The 26105-nt window shown below is 41.5% G+C and overlaps 1 protein-coding gene across 1 annotated transcript; it reads left to right on the top strand.

Moving 5' to 3' along the window:
- Window positions 1–18027: 18027 nt before the first annotated feature.
- On the top strand, window positions 18028–18906 carry LOC149437077 (taste receptor type 2 member 3-like). Its single transcript, XM_089661155.1, has one exon. The coding sequence runs from the start codon at window positions 18028–18030 to the stop codon at window positions 18904–18906; it is 879 nt and encodes a 292-aa protein (XP_089517281.1).
- The last annotated feature ends 7199 nt before the right edge of the window (window positions 18907–26105 follow it).

The raw sequence follows: 26105 nt of genomic DNA, 5'->3' as shown, positions 1-26105 counted from the left end.
GCAAAATCATTGTGGGTGACTCATGGTAGATATGTAAGTCATGTGATTGAGGTCAGGTTATTTCAGGTCAGCTGGATGACTCAATAGGTTGTGGCTCTATTGCCTCCTCCTGACTATGGAGGACATAGAACCTTCCGGAAGTTGGTAAGAAGGAAGGGTCAGAGGCTTAATCTGCATATTCATGGGGGGTCTGCCCAATCCTAGGTTTTGAAGCCCTGGTAGAGTGGTGGACTGGCCTATAAATATGGGAGAGTCAGGCTGGCAGTGGGGGGGGGGGGGGGAGATGGAATGCTGAGGAGACTGTCAGTGTCTAGGAGAGGCCCCCTAGGTCTGGGGGGGAAGCCTCTAGGCTGGGCTTAGGAGGATATATTCTGCAGAGAGACATGGATGGGATCAAAGCCTGGAGCAGTAGGGAGCAAGGAGGACAGAGAGAGTACAGCAGAACCCTTTGAGATCTACAAGGGGAAAGACTACCACATGTAGGAAACTTTCTAAGGACAGCATTGGGCTAAATCCCTTATCCTTGTCCCGGGAGATCTTTCAAGAAGCCAGGAGGGCTGGTAGTGCTTGCAGGCTGTGGAGCTGGGAGCGGCTCTGTAAGGGGGAGAGCAGACACCTCTGTGTGTGACTACGAGAAGTGAAGTGGTTTTTGAGGGTCTGCTAGTTCCTCGCCCATAAGGGGCAGCTGCTACTGATCCACAACTACTGACAGCTTTCAGGAAAAGAACAGTCCAGGATCTGTTTTGTACATAAGAGGGAAGTGTCCCCCTTCCATTGTTTTAAGTCAAGTTGGGCATCCCATAATCCCTATTTCCCTATTCAAGTTGAATTCCCCCAATAAAACAACAAAACCAAGCCCATGGACTGGTCATTGTCTTTGGATGCAAGTCTGTGTGAAAAATACCTGTTGCCTGGCTGTGCGGAGGGAAGCTTAAGGATACCCACAACACAGCGGCTCTCACGAGGGTAGTGCTACATATACATTTGGTATATAAAATATATAGTATGCAAGGAAAGTACAAATATTCCCAAAATGACCCATTTTGGAAAGTAGACAGCCCAAGGTATTTAGTAAGAAGCATGACGAGTTTTTTGAAGTTAGAATTTTTATCACCATTTTTTGGAAAACCAAGAAATTTAATAAAATGTGTTTTTTTCACAAAGTTGTACATTTAACAAATTATTTCTCACGCACAGCATAGACTTACAATTACACCCCAAATTACATTTTTCTACTCCTCCTGAGTATGGGGATACCACATGTGTGAGATTGTTTAGTTGCTGGGATGCAGAGAGGGGTCCAAAATCCAAGAAGCACATTCAGGCTTTTGAAGGTCCTTCACCCTTCTGTTTAGATCAGTGGGGGATCTGTCGGATGATCCCTTGCTGATCACAGCAGAGAGGGGCAGATGGCAGATCTGTATCCCCTCAGATTATGCAGAGCGGACACGGACAGACCCCGCTCTGCTCTATGGACTCTGATGTTTACACCCGGCTGCCTCCAATCCCGTCCACCCAAATGGAAGAGGATGCAGTCCTGCTCCATTTTTGTAGCGGACCTAATCAGACCTGGAGGTAGGCGGGTGTAAACCCAATGGTCAATAGGTATGCATGAACCATCTGATCAGGTCAGCTTGAATAACTGACAGGTGAACCTAATTGGTTCGCCCGTGTGAAAGGACCCTAAGGGGCATAAATTTAGTATCAAGTTTCTTGACTACCTATCACGTTTCTTGAAGTGCCAGGACAGGACAAACAACCACAAAAATACCCCATTTTGCAAACTAGACCCTCCAATATATTCAATTAGAGGTATGGTGAGTCTTTTGAAGAACATATTTTTTGCCACAAGATTTTTGAAAATGAAGAAAGTAGAAATGTATTTTTTTTTACACACATCTGTTAAACTCTTGGCAGCGGGCGCATGCAAATGTGCTGCCTCCTGGCATCTGGGCCTTGATGCCGAGCGGCTGCACATTTGCGTGCAATTAAGAAAAACATATGTGCTGAGAGCGCGCGCCCAGCACACATGTCCAGTACTCACGGAAAGGTCCTGATCTCCTCTTTCGATCGGGACCTTTCCCGATCATGTGACCGCCGTGACAGCGAATCACGGTGGTCACATTACCGTAAAACCCCGTCCCACCTCCCGGCTTCTGAAACCCTTAAAGGGCCGGGAGGTGCCGGCACCAAGGGGTTAATTAATAAGATATGTCTCACACACAGCATGGAAATACAGAATTACACCACAGAACACATTCTGCTACTTCTTCAGAGTATGGAGATACCATATATGTGACACTTTTTTTGCAACCTAAATGCATAGAGGGGTCCTGAAATTCAAGGGGCACATCCAAGTTTTCAAATTACACATCTGATTTCCTGACTGCCTATCACATATTTGGAGCCACTGGAGCGCCAAAACAGTAGGAACACCCTTGAAATGAAAACATTTTGTAACGCAGACACAAGGTATTTTTAAGAGGCACGGTCTTTTGAAGGTCTAATTTTTTTGCCATACGATTTTGGACAAAGAAAATAGAAATGTACACTGGCCACTTTATTAGGTCCACCTTGCTAGTACCAAGAAAATCTCCCACACCATTACACCACCACCACCAGCCTGAACATAGAAACAAGTGGAGCAGTTAAAAATGTGTACAGCTTAGTTAATCTGGTTGAAAAAAGTCACAAGTCCAACTGGTTCAGCCAACAAATTGCCCATAAAATTGTTTACATTTGCCCAATACACAACAATGGTATCTAATGTCCCATTGTATTAGAGGACAACATATACAAACATTGTTCCAATGGCATTTGTTTGATAAAGAAGACTGATGTTTACTCCTAATACAACAGATTTTTACGTGTAAGTCTGAACAATCACCAAACACATACTGTACTATATATATGCCCTCTCCAGCCACTTTATTAAGTACACCTTGCTAGTGCCAAGAAAATCTCCCCCACACCATCACATCACCAGTCTGAACCGTAGATACAAGGCAGGATGGATTCATGCTTTCATTTAGTTTACGCCAAATTCTGACCCTACCAGCTGAATGTCACAGCAACCAGTCTGCCCATTCTCCTCTGACCTCTGACATCAACAAGGCATTTTCATCCACACAACTGCCACTCACTGGATATTTTCTCTTTTTCGGACCATTCTCTGTAAACCCGAAAGATGGTTGTGTGTGAAAATCCCAGTAGATCCGCAGTTTTTGAGATACTCAGACCAGCCCGTCTGGCACCAACAACCATGCCATTTTCAAATTCACTTAAATCCCCTTTCTTCTCCATTCTGATGCTCGGTTTGAACTTCAGCTGCCCTTATGAGCATTGGGGCTGCAGTTTTGTGGTATGTGCCTTCCTTCTTCTCTTTTATAAATCAATCACAGTTTTTCCCTTAGGTAGGCTTGACAAGAAGGAGGTCCTTCGAAGTGTGCGTAGCCATGCCCATTGTACCTCCCACATGTGACGTCATCGTGGAGGTTCAATGCGACATTCTGTGCCTGTGTATAGAGCTTTTGTCTGTCCTTCAGCTGCAGCCATTCTTCCATCTGTAATAAAAGATGTTATAGTGAGCGCGACTTAAATGCAAAAGTGTATAGATGTGTATACATAAAAACGTTACTGAGCAGCTGATACACCGAAAAGGTAACCAAAATAAAAACCTCCAATCGAACATACATGTTAAATAGAATGGTGCAGCGCTAAATAATAGAGCACAGTTTATACACACAATATATGTACATGCGTGATATCACTCTGAGGGTGATCCATAAATATAAAAGTTCAATACAGTATAATAGTGCGGATCATGGAGAGATCCTAATTCCAGGTGAGTGGACGTCCTGATCCAAGGTGTGATGATAGGTGTGAACCACACAAATAGGTGAAAAACGCACTCACCAGATGTGCGTTTAATATACGCAATATGTAATCCTGCGTCACCAGGCCATAAAACGATCATCATCTGGGATCTGATGCTGGAGAGTGTTGACTGCATTCCTTTTTCATTTTAACTTTGTGAGGGGCCAATTTTGCATTTGATTTTATTGTTAAAGCTTTTAACTCTACTGAACTTAGTGTTTGCTTTTCCTGTTTTTCTGTTTGTATACTAAACAAGAATGCTGTACATACAAACTACTTACAATTGTGAGAAAAAATTCCAAGACACACAGAGTATTACAGATATGCATACAACAAACATGCACATGCTACCAATCCTTCCTAGCAAAGGAGCATTGACAATGGTAGGTATGCTAAAGGGATACACCAAAAAGTCACTTAGCTTTGGTTATAGCGGCTTTACAATCTCTGCGGGTATCTGGGAATCAAGGCTATTCAAGCAATTACTGAAATTAGGCTTTTGCAATGTAGATAAGAGGAAATGTCTTGGCCACAGGGGACTATGCAAGATCAAAGAAGGAACTTCACCTGGGGATGACACTAAGGGCTCGTTCACACTTGACTTTATTTCTAACTCTTGCCAAATGCCCCTGTAGTGTTTGACAGGCATTAGACAGACATTTGTGAACCGTTTTTCACGCTCCTCAAACGCTCCCAAAACGCCCTATGTGCTGGTTTGAGGAGGTTGATAGGCATTTGCCAAGCGTTAAAACCTCACCACAAACTCCTATAATGAAGTTAAATGGTATTAATGCTCCGCAAACGCCTCGCAACCACATCGCAACCACCTGCCAGCGGCACCATAGACTTGAATAGGAGGCTTCAACTCCTCCTGACTTGACCCGAGGCGTCAGTTTTGCCGCGACGTGATGCTAACGCTTCCCTGTGAACAGGACTGTGTGCTGCCATATGCAGAATATTCATAGGCATTTGAGAAGCGTTAAAACTGCTTCCCAAACGCCTGTCTGATGCCTGCTGACAAAGCTAGTGTGCACGTAGCCTAAGTTCTTCCTGTTGTTATGGAGCCCCCCTTTTAGCTTTCACTGTCCTTTTATTGAAAAAGTTTGGGTAGCCATTCCCACATGGGCTTATCTCTTGACCCCTTTCTTTCTACATCAGTTTCTATGAGAGAAGCTTTTACTAACTCAAACTCTAGTATTGTACATATCAAATGTCCTTCATGACTTTTATTGACATAACCTGGGTGCAGTGTTTGATCAGAACTCCTCTAAAACAAGTGGAGCAGTTAAAAATGTGTACATTGCTTAGTTACATAGTTAATCTGGTTGAAAAAAGTCACAAGTCCAACCGCTTCAGCCAATAAATTGCTCATCAAATTGTTTACATTTGCCCAATGTACGACAATAGTATCTAATGTCCCATTGTATTAGAAGATAACATATGCAAACATTGCTCCAATGGCATTTGTTTGAGAAAGAAGACTGATGTTTACTCCTAATACAACAGATTTTAACTTGTAAGTCTGAAAAATCACCAAACACATACTATATATATATGCCCTCTCCAGTCACTTTATTAAGTACATCTTGCTAGTGACAAGAAAATCTCCCCCACACTATTACACCTCCACCACCAGCCTGAACCATTGATACAAGGCAGGATGGATCCATGCTTTCATGTTGTTTATGCCAAATTCTGACCCTACCAGCTGAATGTCGCAGCAACCAGTCTTCCCATTCTCCTCTGACCTCTGACAATAACACTGGTGAACAAAAGCAGACAAGGGCGCACTCACATTGTGCATTACCGTGGTACACCACATATTTATTGTGTAGACAAATAGATGTATACTCACAAACCAAAGGAAATTTAAGGCAGAATATGTAGTCCGCAATAATTGCGGACTACATATTCTGCTTTTAATTTCCTTTGGTTTGTGAGTATACATCTATTTGTCTACACAATAAATATGTGGTGTACCACGGTAATGCACAATGTGAGTGCGCCCTTGTCTGCTTTTGTTCACCAGTGTCCAGATTTCCCGACCTTTGAAGGGCAGCACTTCTCTGTTTGGCATTCTGAATTTCTTTTAGTCTGCATGAAGATTTGAGCGCTGGTTTCATTTGTTTGTCTTCTGACAATAACATCAACAAGGCATTTTAATCCACACAGCAGCCACTCACTGGATACTTTCTCTTTTTCAGACCATTCTCTGTAAACTCTAGAGATGGTTGTGCTTGAAAATCCCAGTAGATTAGCAGTTTTTTAAATACTCAAGACCATCCTGTCTGGCACCAACAACCATGCCATGTTCAAAGTCACTTAAATCCCCTTTCTTCCCATTCTCATGCTTGGTTTGAACTTCAGCAAGTCGTCTTCACCACGTCTACATGTCTAAATGCATTGAGTTGCTGTCATGTGATTGGCTGATTAGTAATATGTGTTACCAAGCAACTGAACAGGTGTACCTAATAAAGTGGTCGATGAGTGTATATATATATATATATATATATATATATATTGTGGCAGTGCGGTATCCTGCCACGGTGGAAATCACGATGAAGATCCAGGATTCTCAACCATACAGGTTGAGGGGCTCCAGGCAGTTCTCATAATGCAGAGGAAACTGGTTTATCAGTTTCCTCTTTGGTTTGTAAAGCCTGTTTTGGGACCTGTAGCCTGGAGATTTCTAAGAGGGATGAAATCTCCAATCCTGGGCCCATATTTTGAGAGCAGCCAGCGCGATGATTGCACAGGTGTGTGCAGGCCTTTTTGTGGAGGCCAGGTCATGATTCTGGGCTCCACCCCGGCAGATAGGAGTCAGGAGGGCTCCACCCCGGCAGACAGGAGTCAGGAGGGCTCCACCCCGGCAGATGGGAGGTCTCTGCCTTGGAGTCAGGTGGGCTTCACCAAGGAGAGGTGGAAGCCAGACTAGCTGTGTGCTAGAAGTTTGCTGTGTGCAAAAACAACCTTGTGGAAGGAGTCTGTAGGAGACAGATATAAAGCAGTATAGCTGAAAGAGCCAGAAGGCTGAATTGGTTCTGATGGTGGATACCCCTGCGTGGGAAGCATTTTGTGTTTCTGGAACTTTTTTCCTTTAAATAAAATTGGGCAAAAAGGCCCTTAAAAAGAAGCGAGTTGCTGTGTGCTTTGAAGAAGCTCTACCATTCTGAAGCGAGTTCTCACAATAATATATATATATATTATACAGTATATTGCTGACTTAACACATATATACATTTCAGTGTCTCAAAAAGACAAAATGATTGCAGTAAAGTTACTAATATCCCTGTGATTCCTATCTGGGTGGTAATTCAAATCCAAAAATAAATGCAGTCCCGATAATGCAAAACGTCAAACAAAACAGAGCATAAGCTTTGTCTGATTTGAATTTTAATCAAAATAGTTTTGCAAGGATGCCAGAAACCCATAAATCAGAACACTCTAAGTAAATGAAAGGTATCTGCATAAGTTCTAATCATATTCCTTATCTGACAACTAGAGTCACAGTTTTGCCCATATTCTCTGGACAGTCATCACTTTTTAACTATGCAGTCTGTTTTTGGGTTTGTTTTAATTTCTTCATTCTTTTTTATTGTCATTCTTGGGATGGCACTCAACAAATTCATCGTGCTGATGAATGGCAAAACCTGGATCAGGAATAAATGCCTTCCCACTGGAGATAAAATTGTCACTAGTCTGTGCCTGTCCAGGTGGATCTTCCAGTGTCTAGTTGTGGTGTGTGAGACCTTTAAGTGTTTTTTTCCAGAAGTCCATTTAGGCTTCTTCAACTATTTTTGTTTCATGGCCATAATACTCCTGAACTTAATCTCTATCTGGTTGGCTAGTTTGCTCTGTGTGTATTACTGTCTGAAGATTACCAACTACAAGCATGTTGTGTTCCTCTACCTCAAGGTGAGGATGTCAAGGTTGGTGCCATGGTGTCTTGGACTGTGTGTGTTTTTTTCTTTCATATCCACTCTGCCATATGTTTGGCAAAAATTATTTTCCCATAATCAAGCTGTTACCACTGATGTTTTTCAAAATGCGACAGAGAAAACAACTGAAGGATGCTTTACATATTTGATAGGTTCCACACCACCTCTTGTTATATTCAGTATTGCATTCTTCTTGACTGTTCCATCTCTTTGGAGGCACATCAGAAACATGAGCGGTGTTGGAACCAGTTTTAGAAATCCAGACATGAAGATCCATTACAATGCCATAAAAAGCATTGCTGCTTTCTTTCTGCTTCATATCATGTTTGTTATTCCAATTAATATTATTCTCTCTGGTGTGTTACAAAATGCAAGCCCATATACATTAATAATGGTCATAGTCAGCATGCTCTATCCATGCCTGCATTCCGGTCTCATCATTTTCTACAACAGGAAACTCCGAGAAGGGTTTTCATTCCCATTAACCTACGTATTGAGCCTCATTCTGAAGAAAGCAGCGACTGCTCCCTGAGCTCTGGATGAAAATAGAGAACTGAAGAGATTACGTACCAAAAAAAAAAATTGCAAAATCGTAGAAATTTAAATTTGAAACAATTTACTTCTTGACGTTTTCTTTAATATTTCATCCCATTGTGTTCCCCAAGACAAGGATTCAGTTCAGAAGAAAGCAGTGACTGATCCATGGGCTCTGGATGAAAATAGATGAATGAAGAGATTACAAACTAAAAATGGTGGAAATTAAATTTTGAAACAATTAATTCTTACTAATTTTTCTTACTATATGTGTTCTAATCTGTTGTGACAATATGTGATCCCTATGCCAGGAGTTCCTTGTAAGTGAAATTTGAGTATCTCTATCCCAGCATTTCTCAACCAGAATTCTGTTTGGGTCCACCTGGGGTGCAACATGTGCCCAGTTTGCCCTGGATCAGCATCATCTGTGCCGTGATATGGGCCAGCTGACAGTACCTTAACATCCAATGTAGATCTAGGTTCAGGAGCATAGTGTCCTGTACCATGTGATGCTGATTCAAGGCAAGGGGAATGCAGAGCCACCCCCAGCAATCAAGATATTATATAGTGCACCTCCATCCAGGCCTGCTCTGTTCCCTACCCTCTGTCATGCTACTGGAGTAAGGTAGTGCTCTAATGGGAACAGGGGACTCTATGATAATGGAACCCTGATGTATATGGGAAGTTGGGGACTCTGACATGATGAGGTAGACTTTGACCTTATGGGGGAGACTCTAACATGATGGGGAGACCTCTGATGTGAAGGGGACTTCTAATGTCAAGTTGATTTTATCAAGACAGTTATGTGTATCGTTTCAGTCTCCTAAGCAATTTCCAACCACAGAAGGGCCATTCAAAAGGCACACATGTTTCAAGGGGGGTTCCTCAGACCCAATCAGTTTCTGAGGAAGAGGGAACACTCCCACGAAATGCGTCAGACTTTTGGATGGCCCTCCTATGAGATTTGCTTAGGTGACTGGGTCATCTTGAGTGCATTGTGGGCATTGATGTGCCTTTATTCATGAGTCATTTGTGAGTATATATTTATGTTGTTCATACAGTAAAGCTGTCACAAAGTTAATGCACAAGTCTGGTCAGGGGCGGACTGATAACTCATGGGGCCCCCAGGCAATAGGGGATCATGGGGCCCCTGTGTCCTTGCCCAAACTCAAAAAAGCCTATGAAAAAGGTACCAGGGGCATCTCATGGGGCCCCCTACTGACCCCAGGCCCTCGGGCAGTGCCCAAGTTTCCAAATGGTCAGTCCGCCCCTGAGTCTGATGCGCCCTCTTTTCCTTATTTTCTAGAACCAAATAAAGCTGCTGATTTATAGCTAGTTCAGCATTAGAGCGATTTTTTTCATTTTTTGCACACATTATTATACATTATTATACAGGCTTTATAAAGCGCCAACAGTTTTCGCAGTGCTTTACAAAATGAAGGTAGACATTACAGTTACAGTACAATTTGGTAGAAGAGGAAACAGAGGGCCCGGCTCATTAGAGCTTACAATCTAGGAGATGTAAAAAATCTTCTTTTTTTGCCATAGAATTACTAAAACTCCCAGAACATTATATATTTTCTGAAAGCAAGCACCCTGTAGAGTAAAAAGATGATAGATGTTTTTGTTGCATGATATTTGCGTAACTGTTTATCAAAGTAAAATTTCAAGGAAAAAATAATAAAATTAATTTTAGTGCAAACATACACAATATATAATACAAATTTTTGGCAAAATATAAAATATGAGGTTGCGTCAAGTAAACAGACACCAAACATGTCAATTCTTAAAATTGTGTGAGCCTGTGACATCACAAAAAACAATGTTACTAAAAAAATCTCCATAGGTGATGCTTTAAAAGTCTTTACAGCTCATCAGTTTAAAGTTAATCAGGAGCTCTTGTGCTGGAATTATGGCTCTCACTGTGATGTTTGCGGCGATACTTTTACATGTGTTATCGCATTTTCCATGCATGCATGCACTCTGCACGTACGGTAGCGGGTGTGTGAAGAGCGATGGGGTTACGGTAAAATTAAAAAAAATATATATTTTATTATGTTATTGTTTTTTAAAATTTGTTTTCTTTTTTCTTTATTTATGTTTACTTTATTGCTGTTACAAACAGTGAATAAACCCCCATGTGATAGCATTAGGCAGGTGACAAGTACTCTTTATGGAGACATTTGGGGTCTAACAGACCCCAATGTCACCCCTGCCCTTTACAGCATCTAAATTAGAGCAGGTCTGCTTGGTTACATATGTCCTCTGGCTGTACCGGCCAGGAAATGGAGATTCTGAAACTGGAAGGGACAAAATCATTGTCGCTCCCAGTTTCTTTAAGTACAGGGGATATCAGGGCATGGATGTGCCTCGGCCTTCCCCCAATCTGCATCCTAAAGTCAGTTGTGGTCCTGGGCTCCAGGTAAGAACAGGAGAGCCTGAGAACCATGTGGGGTGGGGCGCCAGTGGGGAAGGGGGGCACTGCACTACCTGCACTGTTAAAGAGATTAATGGCTATACAGCAACTGGATCACTTTCAAGCCAGGAGCAGGCTGAACAAAATGAGCACAGGCTGATTGCTGCTACTGCAGCTTTTAGCTTGTGTGTAAGACCCCGGTCACACCAGGTGCGACTTGGCATCCGATTTGCCATCCAATACAATTTGCAAATCGCATGGCAAGTCACTCCCTATTGTCCACAAATACAGAGGTCCTATTGGTGCGATTCCTACTTGGTCGGAGCCACACTGATTTCTAAACAAGTGCATGCACTACTTTAGGTGCGACTTGCATAGACATCTGTGTCTTGCAAACCACAGATGTCTTGTAAGTCACACCTCAAGTCGGAATACCATCCGACTTTGAAATCGTGGGACTTCCAGTAAAGTTGGATCGGTGTGACTGGGGTGTAAGGGTTCACATTTTGGACTTACCCATATGGAAGAAAAATATATTCTTCAGATTTTTTTTAACATATGAAAAAGTAATTTTAACATATATTTTTTACATATATTTATAAATGCATTCCAAAAATGTTGATTTGTAGTTTTAAAGACATGCAGTATATTTTAAATGTATTTTTAAAAATATTTTTTGTATATTTTGTAATAAAATCACATTTCAACATGCAGTATATATATATATATATATATATATATATATATATATATACACCCTCTTCCAAATTATTATACAAATTATATTTTTCTCATTTACCTAAATAATTGATGTAAATACCAGTCAGCATAATTCTCATGTTTTCAACTATTAAGAGTACAATTCACATTTTATTGAACAAACCTCCTAATGATAACAGGATTTTTGTTAAACATAAAACACTTCCAATGCACTGTTCCAAATTATTCCGCACAGTAAGTTTCAAAACACTTTATAGGTTGTAAAGAACTGAAAATTGTCATTTGTTGTGTTTGCAGCATATTTACTGAAATCAAAAGCTATTTCAATCAAACTTTTAACAACATTTTAACTTTTTAAACATTTGAACAGGTCACGTTACATTGTAACATAGGGCCCCTTATTTGATAGCAGCTTCACAAGTCTTGCATCCATTGAACTTGTGAGTTTTTGGACAGTTTCTGCTTGAATTTGTTTGCAAGATGTCAGAATAGCCTCCCAGAGCTGCTGTTTGGATGTAAACTGCCTCCCACCCTCATAGATCTTTTGCTTGAGGATGCTCCAAAGGTTCTCAATAGGATTGAGGTCAGGGGAGGATGGAGGCCACATCATGACTTTCTCTCCTTTTATACCCATAGCAGCCATTGATGCAGAGATATTCTTTGCAGCATGAGATGGTGCATTGTCATGCATAAAGATGATTTTATTACAGAAAGCATAGTTCTTCCTTCTGTACCAGGGAAGAAAGTGGTCAGTCATAAACTCCACATACTTTGCAGAGGTCATCTTTACACCTAAAGGGGCCGACCAGCTTTGTTCCCATGATTCCGGCCCAAAACATGACTCCACCAACGCCTTGCTGACTTCGCAGCCTTGTTGGAACAGGGTGGCCATCCACCAACCATCCACTACTCCATCCATCTGGACCATCCAGGGTTGCACGGCACTTATCAGTGAACAGGACTGTTTGAAAATTAGTCTTCATGTATTTTTCTGCCCAATGCAGCCGTTTCTGCTTGTGAGCATTGGTTAGTGGTGGCCAAATAGAAGGTTTATGCACAGTTGCAAGACTCTGGAGGACTCTACACCTTGATGTCCGTGGGACTCCAGAGGCGCCAGCAGCTTCAAATATCTGTTTGCTGCTATGTAATGGTATTTTAGCAGCTGCTCTCTTGATCCGATGCATGGATCTGGCAGAAATCTTCCTCAATGTGCCTTTATCCGCACCAACTCGTCTGTGCTCTGAATCAGCCACAAATCTCTTAATAGTGCGATGATCACGCTTAAGTTTTCGTGAAATATCTAATGTTTTCATACCTCGTCCAAGGCATCGAACTATTTCACTCTTTTCGGCAGAAGAGAGATCCTTTTTCTTCCCCATATTGCTTGAAAATGGTGCTCTGCTTAATAATGTGGAACACCCTCCTTTAGTAGTTTTTCCTTAAATTGGGCTCACCGGCCAATCTAATTATCACAGGAGTCCCAGATTGTTTTCAGTAATCAAAAGAGCCCTGACACACAATGCCATCCATGAGTTAAACTGAAAAACAAAATATTTAATCTTTGTGACACTTAAATAGAATTTGCATAATAATTTGGAACAGGGTTTATATATAAATATATTTTGAAATATATTGAATATGGCCAAAATTGTAGCATTTCAAATATATGGCAAAATATTTGGTTAGAATATTTTTAAAATATATTTCAAATATATTTTTCTTCCATGTGGGTATGTAGTAAGTCCAAAGAGCTAAACTAGTTAATAAACAGATACTCACCTGTCCAGGGATCCAGTGGCATCTTATCTCGGCCGGTTCTTTGTGGGAAGCCATCTGTGACTCCTTGCAACTTCACAGCTGGCTTCCCATTTCATATGTGCCAGCCACGCTGTGGCCTGTGAATGGTCCCGCAGTCTTCTGGGACCTGCGACATGTCCCAAAGGGTTGCAGACAGGGAAGGGGACCAAACTCACCCTTAGAACACTATTGAAAGGAAGTGTAAGGGATATGTGCCAAAACTAGGTACCTGCTCCCCAAAACCCCCCAAAATTTTAAAATATGGTCAAGGAGGGGAGACAAAGTGGAACTTTCTTTTTTTGGGCAAAGTTCCGCTTTATCACACTTAACAGAGTACCTTCACTTTTTGCATAGCGTAAAGAAGAGTTAGAAACCTGCCAGATTTGTGGTCTATGAACTGTTTATGAAAAGTTTCCCGTATTTCGTATAAAAGGTTGTCACTGTGGGAGGAAGTGAGTGGAAATCTGTCCACAGCTGCCCTAAACATTGAAAGTGTGAACACTTCATACATCAGGTTGTACATGCTGTAGAGGGTTTTGTACGTGTGTGGCAGGGCAGCTACCTCACTGCGACCTATTGAAAGTCATCCCTTAAGCCAAGCTTTTGTTTTTTTTTTGTTTTTCTTTAAATTAAAAAAAAAAGAAAAAGAAAGTGTGAACACTTCATACATCAGGTTGTGCATGTTGTAGTATTGGCTTTATTATTTTACTATATCTTGACATAGTTGATTCCATGGTTTCTGTGTGTCACTCTCTATAAAGATTTCTGTTTGCATGAAATCTTGGTGAAGCATGTTTATATATATATATATATATATATATATATATATTCATTTTAATACATATATATATTCATTTTAATATATAAATATATTCATTTAAAATGTGTTGTTAACCTAAACTATTTATTATTGTATTTATTATGTTAAGATATAGAGTGTAAATGTATTTACAAAATTATAGTAGACATTTAGGCAATATACAATCAATGCCCCAAATATTCCCTATATTGTGGTTTTCTGGCTCTGCTGTTTGATGAATTAAAAATGACCAAAACCATGCCTGTATTAACTTTATTCTCTGTGGCCACGTCACCATTAAGCCTTTCTGATGGTCCTTTCCTTTATCATGGTGGGTGGAGATTTGCAAGTAGGCTGACATCAGGACCATGCATGTGCACTAGAGTGAGTCACAGACACAAAAACGCTCATACACGGTAGGGGGATCCTGCACATAGGATAGGATGCCGGTGCTGGCCAGACAAGCACACATTTGAGGGAGCCGCCAGATACTATAACCACACGTGTGCACTAGAGGAAGCCTCTACAAATGCTAGAGCCAGACATGATAACCCAACATCTGGGAGCGGAAAACACTCCATAGACACCAAGGCCCAGACTCTACAACCATATAGATTCTAGTGATAAACATTTCACTTTCCTTATACCTTTCAATGCTGCAAAGAACTAGACTGAAGCTAGTTCTATCCTGAGTGTGAAAAATCCTCAAGGGGGTTAAATAGATTTAAGCCTGTCCAAATGTAGGTTTGTAGGGAATCCTGTTACTCTACTATTTGCTTGGGCTCTGGGATAGGCTCAAGGTTGCCTTTAAATGAATGTCCCCCTATTGTACCATGGTATCCTTTTATAAGCATCCTTCTTTATATCCAGCTTACACCAACCCTGCCCCATTCCATCAGTGGACACACTTACATTTGACATGTCTGTGTAGCTTAGTCACTGCCTCCAATGTTAAATCCTTTTCCAGCCTATGTGAACAACACCAGCTTCCAGCATCGGAATTGTTATATTACCTACAGGTATCCCACTTCATAGCATCCTACATTCGCATGCATATTCCCTTATCAATATGACCTTTTCTGAAGGCATAGTATGATCCTTGGATCTAAATGCCTTGGGTGTTATCTTTAAATTATATTCCCATCTTACATCCACATTTTCAACCCTACCCCCCCCTACACCTCTAAATGGGCCTCTGACCTTGCAGTACAACTGCAGCAAGAGGACTGGGATGAGATATGGGAATCTATTAAACAAGGGCGGACTGACAATTCATGGGGATCATGGGGCCCCTGTGTCCTTGCCCAAACTCAAATAAGCCTATGAAAAAGGTACCAGGGGCCACTGACCCCGGGCCCTCGGGTAGTGCCCGAGTTTCCAAATGGTCAGTCCACCCCTGCTATTAAATAATTTGCATAGAACACAATGGCACTGGAAACTAATTATAAAGTTTTAATGTGTTGGTAAGTGGCCACAGCAATAATTTCCAAAATTTTTACCTAACTTTTTGCCCTAGTGTTTTCAGGGTTAAGGTGAACGGGACGCACAGACTCACATGTGGTGGTTCTGCCCAACAGAGCAGCATTTTTGGATTGAAATTTTCCAAATAATCTCTACTATAATAAATAACTCTATAGTGCCAGACACAGTGTTTAGCACTGCTGAATTATTGTTCCCCTGACCTTACAAAAGCGCAGCTGAAACTCTCCCTTCAAGTTCTAATCAAACCATTGCAAAGGCCTGGAAGACCGTGACATTATGCACTTGGAAACAAAAAATCAGATCACACAGGTCATGGTTCACAGTAAGATCGAGGCAACCCTCTTGGACACAGTCCCGAAACATCTGAAGGTTTGGCATCCATGGGTAGGTAACTTTTTACCTCCAGGTTTTGACTCTTCTCTTCTTGAATCATGACTTTCCAGCCACCCACTGGGGTATTGGATGCTACCCTGACTTTTTTCCTCCAGGTTTTGACTCTTCTCTTCTTGAACCATGACTTTCCAGCCACCCACTGGGGTATTGGATGCTACCCTGACCCAGTGAGTGCAGTAGACCTCTCCCTACCCTTCCTGCCCCTTTAACCCACGTTCTTCCCACTTTCTTCTCTTTACTCTTTGGTGTATGTTACTTGTTTTTTGTACTTATTTTGCACCTCTGTTCCTTTGGATTGACTGCTTTATTGTTTTTTTCCCCCAGAAATTTATACTACTCTATGTAGGGTCTGGTCTCTTCTTTCTACTTCAATCAGTCAACATCAGTCAATTCATGTGTTACTGTTATTTACTGTTAAACTACTTTGTTATGATAAATATTGTATTTACCATGGGTGTGAATCCGAATTATCTACCCGTGTGCTTGCATCAACTCCATAATGGTTTATATTCAGTCTGATTTGCAATTAAAAGTTTGAACAAGAAAAAATATTTTAAGCCTAACACTAGGCAATTTAAAAAAAAAATATTTTCCCTAGCAGAGGTATAAAATGAAAAAAAAAAACAGTTCTGGCTGCAGTATTCAATTCCTCTCCAGTGATGTCCCCTCAGTATATTCATTCTACTTCTAGATGTCCTCAGTCTTCTGGAATGAATGCTCTCCAGCTAAATTAATTTGAAAGATTGAGGGCGTACCATGAGTGTTAGCGTCATGTCACCACAGCGCCTGAACTCTTTTGGGGTTAATTTAGTAAACACAAATAGGCTGTTCACTTTGCCAGGAAACTTTCCCCTAGCTTAGGAAAAGTTGTGAAAATTCACTTTACACAAAATACCAAAGGACCGATGGGGAAGCACTGGGGGTGGGGGAGGGAGCCCACAGTTGGGCTTTGCTAAAAAATTTTTAGACTCAAACCAGTTAATGTTGGACAGCTACATTTTATGTTATCATTGCCATACATGTCACAAACATTACCTTTACTTGATTTAAATGGCGTAGCAGGCACTAGGCCTTTCTGCAAGTCCTTTTCTTTCCCTAAAGCCTTTAGTAGCACCTCAATGCAAGCTTTAAAAAAAAAAAAACTGTCAGCATGTCCATTATGGTCAACCGTGGAAGAGGAAACACTGGTTGCATGGTAGGTTCTTTTTTAGGGCTTCATACAGAAACAGATCAACAGGTATGAAGCCCAACCTAAGGAGAATCTAGGACCACAATAGTCAATCTCATTCATAAAAGTGTTGAGTCTTCTGAACCAGACTGTTGTCACATGAGGATGCTGCAAGGTGTCAGGAGCCCTTGCCCTCTACAATAGTGCTATATTTCAGGCACCATGTGATGCCTGCAGGGAGCTTTGCTAGTTTGGGCCAAGGAACCAAATAGGTCTTCAGGGACACAGGGATTAATTTGCAGACTAGAACGCCAGGTCTGTAGGGTCAATGCTTTACAGTGTAGCCCTAGTGTAAGGGACTTTTGCCTTCTTCTGAGCCATCTGGGTTTTGAGGACCAGCTATGGGACTTGAATTTGGTTGAGATTGATGTACATGTGTTTTTGTTTTCAGCTTGATTATGCATAATGGTGTTTATCTATATTTTGCTTAATTTAAAAACCTGGGCAAAAAGTAAGATAATATATCCATTATGTGTGAATCAAAAAGACAAGATGATTGCAAAACAGTTGCAAATATCCTTGTAATTCTAAACTAGATAGTAATTCAAATCTAAAAATAAATACAGCCTTACCAAACAAAACAGAACATAAGCTTTGTCTGATTTGAATTTTAGTCAAAAGAGGCTTGAAAGGAAGCCAGAAACCCATAAACCACCAGAGTTTGCAACACTCTTAAGTAAATGAAAAGTATCTGCATAATTTATAGTCATATTCCTTTTCTGACAGCCAGAGTCACAGCTTTGTCCATGTTCTCCGGACTGAGGTACAACATCACTTTTCAACTATGCAGTCTGTCTTTCAGCCTATTTTTATTTATTCATCCTATTTTATTGTCATTCTTGGGATGACACTCAACAAATTCATTGTGCTGATTAATGTCAAGACGTGGATCAGGAATAAGTGCCTTCCCACTGGAGATAAAATTGTCACCAGTCTTTGCCTGTCCAGGTGGATCTACCAGTGTCTGATTGTCCTCCATCAGACCTTTCTTTATTTTTTTCCCAAAGCCTATTTAGGGTTCCTCAACATGTTTATTTCACTGGACATAATACTCCTGAACTATATATCTATCTGGTTGGCAAATCTGCTCTGTTTGTATTACTGTATGAAGATTACCAACTACAAACATACTGTGTTCCTGTATCTCAAGGTGAGGATGTCAAAGCTGGTGCCCAGTGGTCTTGGACTGTGTGTATGTTTTTCTTTTGTATCTATGCTCCCTAATATTTGGCAAAACTTTTTCCAATATCAAGCTGTTACAACTGATCTTTTTCAAAACACGACAAAGAAATCAGCTGGAGCACAATATACATATTTGATAGGCTCCATACCACCTCTTGTTATATTTAGTATTGCCTTCTTCTTGACTGTTCCATCTCTTTGGAGGCACATCAGAAACATGAGCGGTGTTGGGACAAGTTTTAGAAATCCAGATATGAAGACCCATTACAATGCCATAAAAAGCATTGCTGCTTTCTTTCTGCTTCATAGCATGTTTATTATGTCTCTTAATGTTAATAACTCTGGTGTGCTAGACAGAGAAAGCCCATATAGACTAGTGATAAGAATAATTAGTTCCCTCTATCCATGCCTGCATTCTGGGGTCATCATCTTCTACAACAGGAAACTCCGAGAAGGTTTTTTATTTCCTTTAATCTATGTACTGAGCCTCATTCAGAAGAAAGCTGTGACTGGCCCCTCAGCTCTGGATGAAAATAGATAATTGAAAAGATTACATACTAAAAAAAAGACACCTTTAAAAAATGTAGAGATGAAAATCTGAGAATACATACCAAAAAAATGACCTACTGCAAAATGGTAAAAATTAACAATTGAAACAATTTACTCTCAGAAATTTCTTTAAGCTTTCATGACAAATTGTGACCCCCATACCAGTGGTTCCTTGTAAGCGCAATTGAAGTATACTGTATTTCTAGCCCGCGTTGCTCAACCAGGTGCCATTAGGGCTCTCCTGGGGTGCAGCAAATATGTGGCTCAGTTTGTCTTGTATCAGCAGCTCGTGCTGCCATGGTGTGGCCAGCCATCAGTGCCAAGACTAATAATGAAGATCTAAGGCCAGGAAGCACGTTGTCCTGCCCACACCTGGGCAATGCATGATGCTGATCCAGAGCAAGGGATCACCCATAGCATTCAGGAGAGGATGGAGTACATCTCTGTCCAGACCTCTCTGACTTCTGCCATCTTGCAAGCTGCTGGAGTGAGGTAGGGCTCTGATTGGAAGGGGAGACTCCATGATGGGGGTCCCTGATATATAAGGGGTACTCTGATCCAAAGGGTGATCTAGCCAATTATCTTTCTAATACAGGCATTAGAACCCTGCTGTTTTTTGTGGTTTTTATGGAGAGATTATCTCTTATTTCCTGTCCTGGTAATACGTCTGTCACATCTTGTAAACACAGCAGGAAGTGAGAGGCAATCTTAGTAAAATTCACGCTAAAGCCTCGTACACACTACTAGTTTTATTCGTTCAACCCAGCAGGCTGAACAAAAACAAAAATACCTGAAAGCTCAGGAGCAGCTGCTGTACTAACTATCTGATGTTAGTACAGCGATCTCCCCTACTGTGCTATTGTGTTCTGACAAGGGGTACGGTCCCCCGCCAAGACACTCCGGTCAGTGCTCTCAGCCATTGGCTCGAACCGCTGATTGGAAGCCGATCAGCAGATGCTTTTCGGCCATGCCCCTTTTCCAGCACAAAGACCGCGGTGTCACTGAGAGCCCCGGGGCATGTTCTAACGATCAGGATATATAAGGGGTACTCTGATCCAAAGGGTGCCGCTAATCTAGCCAATTGTCTTTCTTATACAGGCATTAGAACCCTGCTGGTTTTTATGGAGGGATTATCTCTTTTTTCCTGTTCTGGTATTAAGTCACATCTTGTAAACACAGCAGAAAATGAGAGGCAATCTTAGAAAAATTCAGTCTAAAGCCTCGTACACACCCAGCAGGCTGAACAAAAAAAAACCTGACAGTTCAGGAGGAGCCGCTGTACTAACTATCTGATGTTAGTACAGCGATCTCCCCTACTGTGCTATTGTGTTCTGACATGGGGGGATGACCTCCAAGCCAGAACACTCCAGTCAGTGCTCTCAGCCATTGGCTAGAACCAATGATCGGGAGCCAATCGGCCGATGTTTTTCGGTCATGCCTCTTTGACAGAAACCTGCTGAACGGTCGTTTTCTGTCGGACCAGCTGCCCTACACACGGGTCGAATGTTGGACGGTTTCTGTTGAACCAGCCAATGTCACCGATGTGTGTAATAGGCTTTAGAAAGTCTGGGTCATTAACCTCCTTGGCGGTATTCCCGAGTGTAGCTCGGGGTAGAATTTCTATACCAAGAACGGTAACCCCGAGCTACACTCGGGCTTACCATGCAGCGTTCTCTGGGGGTCCCTGCAGCACTTACCTTGTCCTTCGCTCCCACGATGGGTCCCCTGCAGCGTCCCCGTCCATCTCCTCCGGCGGATGCCGGCATCTGGCTTCCGTGTTCCGGTCCCTGTGATGTCGGAACATTCGGGCGGCGGAACCGGCGGGAAATTTGAAATTTTTAAAAAATGACATTTTTGCTGTCATTGCTTTTTCACTGCATTTCACATACATTTTGTCCCCACTGCTTTGTCCTGTGCCCTGCCTGCATTTTGACTGTTCTTTCTGCCTTAGAAAAGTCCATGGCGGCCAAAAAGCGTCCCTTTACGTCAAAAGCGGTTTTAGAACAGCTAGAGAACAGCGATAGTAAATCAGAACCACTTGCAGAATTGAGTGATAATGATTTGTGGGGAAATTCGTCATCAGACACTGAAAACGATTTTGCGACTTTGCTCAGCGATGTGCGAATTTGCCTCTGTATTTCAAATTTCAGTGTTTTTGGTTTGATTATATTATTGAATTAAATTTATTACTATTATATTATTATTTTTTATGATTATTTATTAAATTATAATTTATGATTTCGTGTTTCAAGTTTTATCATGTCCGGAATGTTTAATAGACTCTTTTTCGGATAGATTTCAGGGAGTTATTCCTAAAAATTACAGCCTACAATAAAAAAATACATATTTCCATGCAAAAAAATGGTACCGCTTTCAGCACAAAAAATCGGAAAGAATCATACCGCCAGGGAGGTTAAATTACCTTTATTGCTATTCTGATGACAACGGAAAATTTTGGATTTTCCTTCACTGAGACTAAAAGTGAAGGAAAATCCAAAATTTCATAATGGTCAGCAGTGTGAATCTCCCTAACAGGGACAAAGACAAAAACAGAAGCCTTATAGAGGTTCTAATCTTCCTATACTCTATCCAAAAAGGTTTTTTGTTTAAATACTCTTTAAGGTGTATTTCCTTTCAAATATTTGTGTTTTTTGGATACAGTAATGATACCCATTGTAGGCCTCATTTCCACTTTTTTTTGCTACTCTTTGGGGCATTGGCATTTGACATTTTTTCCTGCCTCTAAACATTCCTGCATGTTAGCTAATGGAGGTTAGTTACCAAAACTGGAGAGTGCAAAATCTGGTGCAACTCTGCATAGAAACCAATCACCCTGGGGTGCCTTTAGGTTTCTTTAGGGGTGTCTTGGCAAAATGTCTAAAAATTGTCCAAAAATTGTATACAAACCAGCGGGTGGCTCAAGCTTGTCTTTTAATTACTTCAAAGCTGCAGGTTTTCATTACGCACCATTACTACCATCTAGCCGCCAGCATCCTAACAACCAATGACATCATCAGATGATAAGGAGGCACAGAATCCTTGTTTTCCCCTCCCTTGCCCCACTCCATCAGTACTGGGGTCACATTAGAGAAACACTGGAATACTAGTCAGTACCAGTTTGAAAAGGTGTGTTTGCTTTAGAAGTGTAAATCACCTCTAACTTTGGGTGTCCTACATGTGCAGATGTTGCTGCAATATGTAAAACTATTAGGCTTCATGTACTCGAGTCCACCCTGACCGCCGGCCGTGGGAAAACACAAATCGCTGCAAAAACACAGTACTGTGGTTGCCGCGTTTTGCCTCATTTCGCGTTTTCCCGCGGTCGGCATTCAAAACGTTCCTATCCGGAACCTGATTCTTCCGTGTTCAGGAAAGGGAGGTTTAACCTCACCTAAATGTGACAGCTCCTATACTCTGCTAAAAGCCTATATGTATATGGACATACAGGCTTTTATGGAGTTGAGTTTAGGAGCTTTGGCAAAAAAATTCCAAAAGCTCCTAAACTTGAGTTAAGGAGCTGCTCGTGTACATGAAGTTTTAGAACAGTTTTTCACATTTTAGAATGGGGTATCTCGAGACTATCCATAATTTTACGGTTGCCTTGACTGAAAAAATACTGATGTATTGTAATTTATTCTTTAATTTCCGAGCATGGGTGGTCTTGGAAACTCGATTTTTTATGGACGAATACTGTACTGACTAAACAAAAATCATTATCTGCACTGGTATGGGGACTGGATAAATATCGTTTGAGAGCCCCCTTTAGCACACCACGTTTGCCTAGAGCGTCTTAGGTGTTGTATTGTCGAGGTTGTCCCCCAAAACAGCCTGGGGGGGTGACTTCAACAAATTACTCTTACAGCACAAACCTGGTGGATCTGAGAGCTGGATGCGACCAGCCCACCTGGTCTCAATGATTACATAAGCTTTTCTTCCTTCTTGAGCTAGTTTGAGGGGGGAGAGGAGGAGGAGAAGAGAGAAAAGGTTCTTCTCAAAGAAGATTTTCTGCATAGCGGTGTTCATAGATTATATGATAGATAAATATTTAATTACATATGCTCGCCTGATTGTCCGATAGATATCTTTATCTGTTTGTGGGTTATTAATGTGTTCATATTTTGTTATGTATGGAAATAGGATGGGTTTGGATTTGGAGATGGGGGTGGGATGTTGCAGAGAGGTGGAGTGCTGAGGGGGATAAATCTAGGTGTTCCCCTTGCTCCCCTTTTTTTCCTTTATAATCACTTTTTGTAATAATTGTATTTATACATTTTTGTAATTTTTCACACACACACACACATTTATTTTTTTTTCAGGGGGCCCTTGTGTGTTCTGATAAAGGTACTACATGAATCACCAAGGGTGGTTCTTTTTGGGGCCATCTTGTATGGTTTAATATGGGCACTACATAAGCCATTTAAGGCATCTTTCTGATTACAAAGAAATCTGAATTCATTCCCGCATTATGTGCCTCCTTTGTATAATTAATTTAGGCTATGGATAAAAAAAAACTATTTTGCGTGTTGACGGTATTGGGTTCCTCAATATTATATTGTGGCTTTCTAATTATTTCCATCTTGTTTTTCTTTCTTCTTTCTCAAGATGGCGGTGACACGGTGGCGTCATGATGCCACGTACTTCGCCATGTACGTACTTTGTGACGTCATGGTGCACCGCACATGTGCAGTTCACCCGTTACAACCATCTTGCAGCCCTTAAGAGGGCCTTTCATGCTTGTTTCTTACATGTCTCTGATGCAGCCGGGAGGCAAGTCACCGGCCATGTCTGTATCAATATTGGACCTAAGAATGGACTGATAAGCATACCAATTTCAATATCTTTTAAAAAAGGGACATTGTCCATCTTTTGTTAAATGATTGCTTGAAAAAGGCCACTACGCTTATATTGCCACTCCATCCAGGATTTCCTTTCTTGCATTGGAGTTGGTATATGCAGAGGATATTAGTTCTGGACAAGCGAGCCGGAGAGGTAGGCCCGGAACAAAAGAAAAAAAAATAAGCGCAGGGTCAACATGACTAGGGGGAATAAAGGGCCAACAGAGGGTTAAATTATGGGAAGGACGTTTTGGGGATTGAGACTTACCTTATTAGATGTTGGGGAGGGTCTCCCAGGAAGGAAAAGGAGGGTCTGTCCTCAAGAAGTCCAGTTGGGGAAGTTTGGAAGAAGAAAAAGCTTCCCACCCTTCCTCCCCTTCGTGCTTTGGTTTGGATTGTCACGGTGGCCTTGGCGGTGGTTGGTCTTTGGAGGAGGAAAGAATTCTGTATGGAGACAGATTCAGGACCCATCAGTGGTATGGGGACCTTGGTACATTCCAGTTAACAAGGGGTTTACTCGGAATAGGTAAAATGGTGGCCACTGCGGATAAGTGGGGGTTTCCCTGAGCCAGTGTGTTGTGGCTGAGGATAAGTAGGATTGTCCCTGAACCAGTGGGTTGCGGCTGGGGGCCTAAGTTGAAGGAAAGTTGTGTTTATGGCCCTCAAATGACCGCCACGTTTTCATCTGTTTATAATTTGGAATGTTATGTTATCTATGTTAAAATAATTTATTGTTTAATAAAAGGCTGCTATGGCCATTTTGACTCCAGAAACATGTTTGCGTATTTTGTATAGCTGGGATGGTGGAGTGTATGGCCTAGCAGGCTTGGTTAGGTTGGAAGGCGTATATTCTACCCTTGTCATGTATACGTATATATGTATGCTATGCAATAGCATTTTACAAGGTTGATGCACACAAGGTGGTTTTTGGGACAATATATACCCTTAGAATACCCTTATACCAGCATACTTTTCCTCCTCTGGACCACGTTCAGATATTACTTCTCTGGCTTGGACATGTGTGGATATATCATATATATTCATCTCTGTCTACAAACAAGTCTGTAAAGCAGAATTACACCTGATATCACCTTTAGTACAAAGTGTATTAGGACTAACTTGATTTATCTTCCATCTATGATATTCTATGAGACCTGGAGATCCAGGAACTCAGCCGATACACATCCTTGCCAACAGTGTAAAAGATTGACCCCTGGGGAAGGGAGATTTGTCCAGCATGCTGAGAATTTATTAAAATCTTGTGGCCACTTTGTCTATCCTTATCTGTGTCCATCTTGGCTGGAGAGGCCAACCTCGTCATTTCAGTCTTCTATCAGGTACATGGCACACTGTGACAGTGTGCTGGTGGAGGTAGTAATCAGGAAGAGTGGTTGACTGCTCTAGTGGCAGGATGTTAAAAAAAAAGTGTTTCCTACAGTGCTGATCAGTGTAGGAAACAATTTGTTTATTTTCACAGCCAATCGATGTGGAAGGAAAAAAGAACACTGGCTGCATCATGCAACATTTGTTTAGAAATGTGATTGCTGCGATAGGTCACAGCGATCACATGGTACAGGGCCAATTTAATTGGCCCAGTTCCCCAATCTGTGATCGTTCACAGGGCGTGCCGCTGCATGTCCTAGAGCATGTACACCAGTGGTGAGAGAGGGAGGCAATAGATCTATGCCCTCTTGCCCTTAGGAAGAAGCAGCCAGCAGTTTATCTATAAAGGACAGACATCAGGCATCTTGTGGTTGGTGCCTACAGAAACGTTTGTTAATCTGGGCCTTGAAAGCAAGGTGGTCTATAGGGACACAAGTATTAATCAAAAGACTAGCACACAAGGTCTGAAAGGTTTATAGCCCCAGATTTGCCTGTTTCTGTACTAGCTCTGGGTTTAGGGTTTTAATACCAACTACGGTTTCTAAGAGTTAAATTTGGCTAAGATTGATGTATATGGGTTTTTTTTTCAACAGGACTATATAACTAGGCATAATTCAATAAACTGGGCAGCTTACAATAAAATAAAATTAAGACAGTATATCGTTTTGCTTGTATTTTTTAGATTAATTTGTGGTAAAGCAAGGAAGCAGAAACCCCTGTAGTATATTAACTGCAGTTTTGTGAACTGCCAGGCTCAACCTGGGTTCGGGGGGTAGTTCAGTGCTCCTGCACGTTGACATCTTAGTGCACATCAGGTGTGGCTTTTATTGAAATGCCCTGCAGCACAAATTGAGGCCGAGCCCTGCAATTTACTAATCTGCTAGCTCTGGAACTGCACATGCGCATTTCAGAACTGGGGATAAGTAGATTTTACAGCCTTTTCCTGCCAGCCACCACACCAAGGTGACACTCT

The sequence above is a fragment of the Staurois parvus genome, unplaced genomic scaffold, assembly GCF_062004578.1.
Source record: "Staurois parvus isolate SC_StPar_1 unplaced genomic scaffold, SC_StPar_1.0 ptg001317l, whole genome shotgun sequence".
In the NCBI taxonomy this organism is placed as follows: domain Eukaryota; kingdom Metazoa; phylum Chordata; class Amphibia; order Anura; family Ranidae; genus Staurois; species Staurois parvus.
This window is presented reverse-complemented; position numbering and strand designations above follow the sequence as displayed.

Excerpts from the sequence above, each read along its gene's own strand:
- LOC149437077 (XM_089661155.1), top strand. The coding sequence starts at position 18,028 with ATGACACTCAACAAATTCATTGTGCTGATTAATGTCAAGACGTGGATC.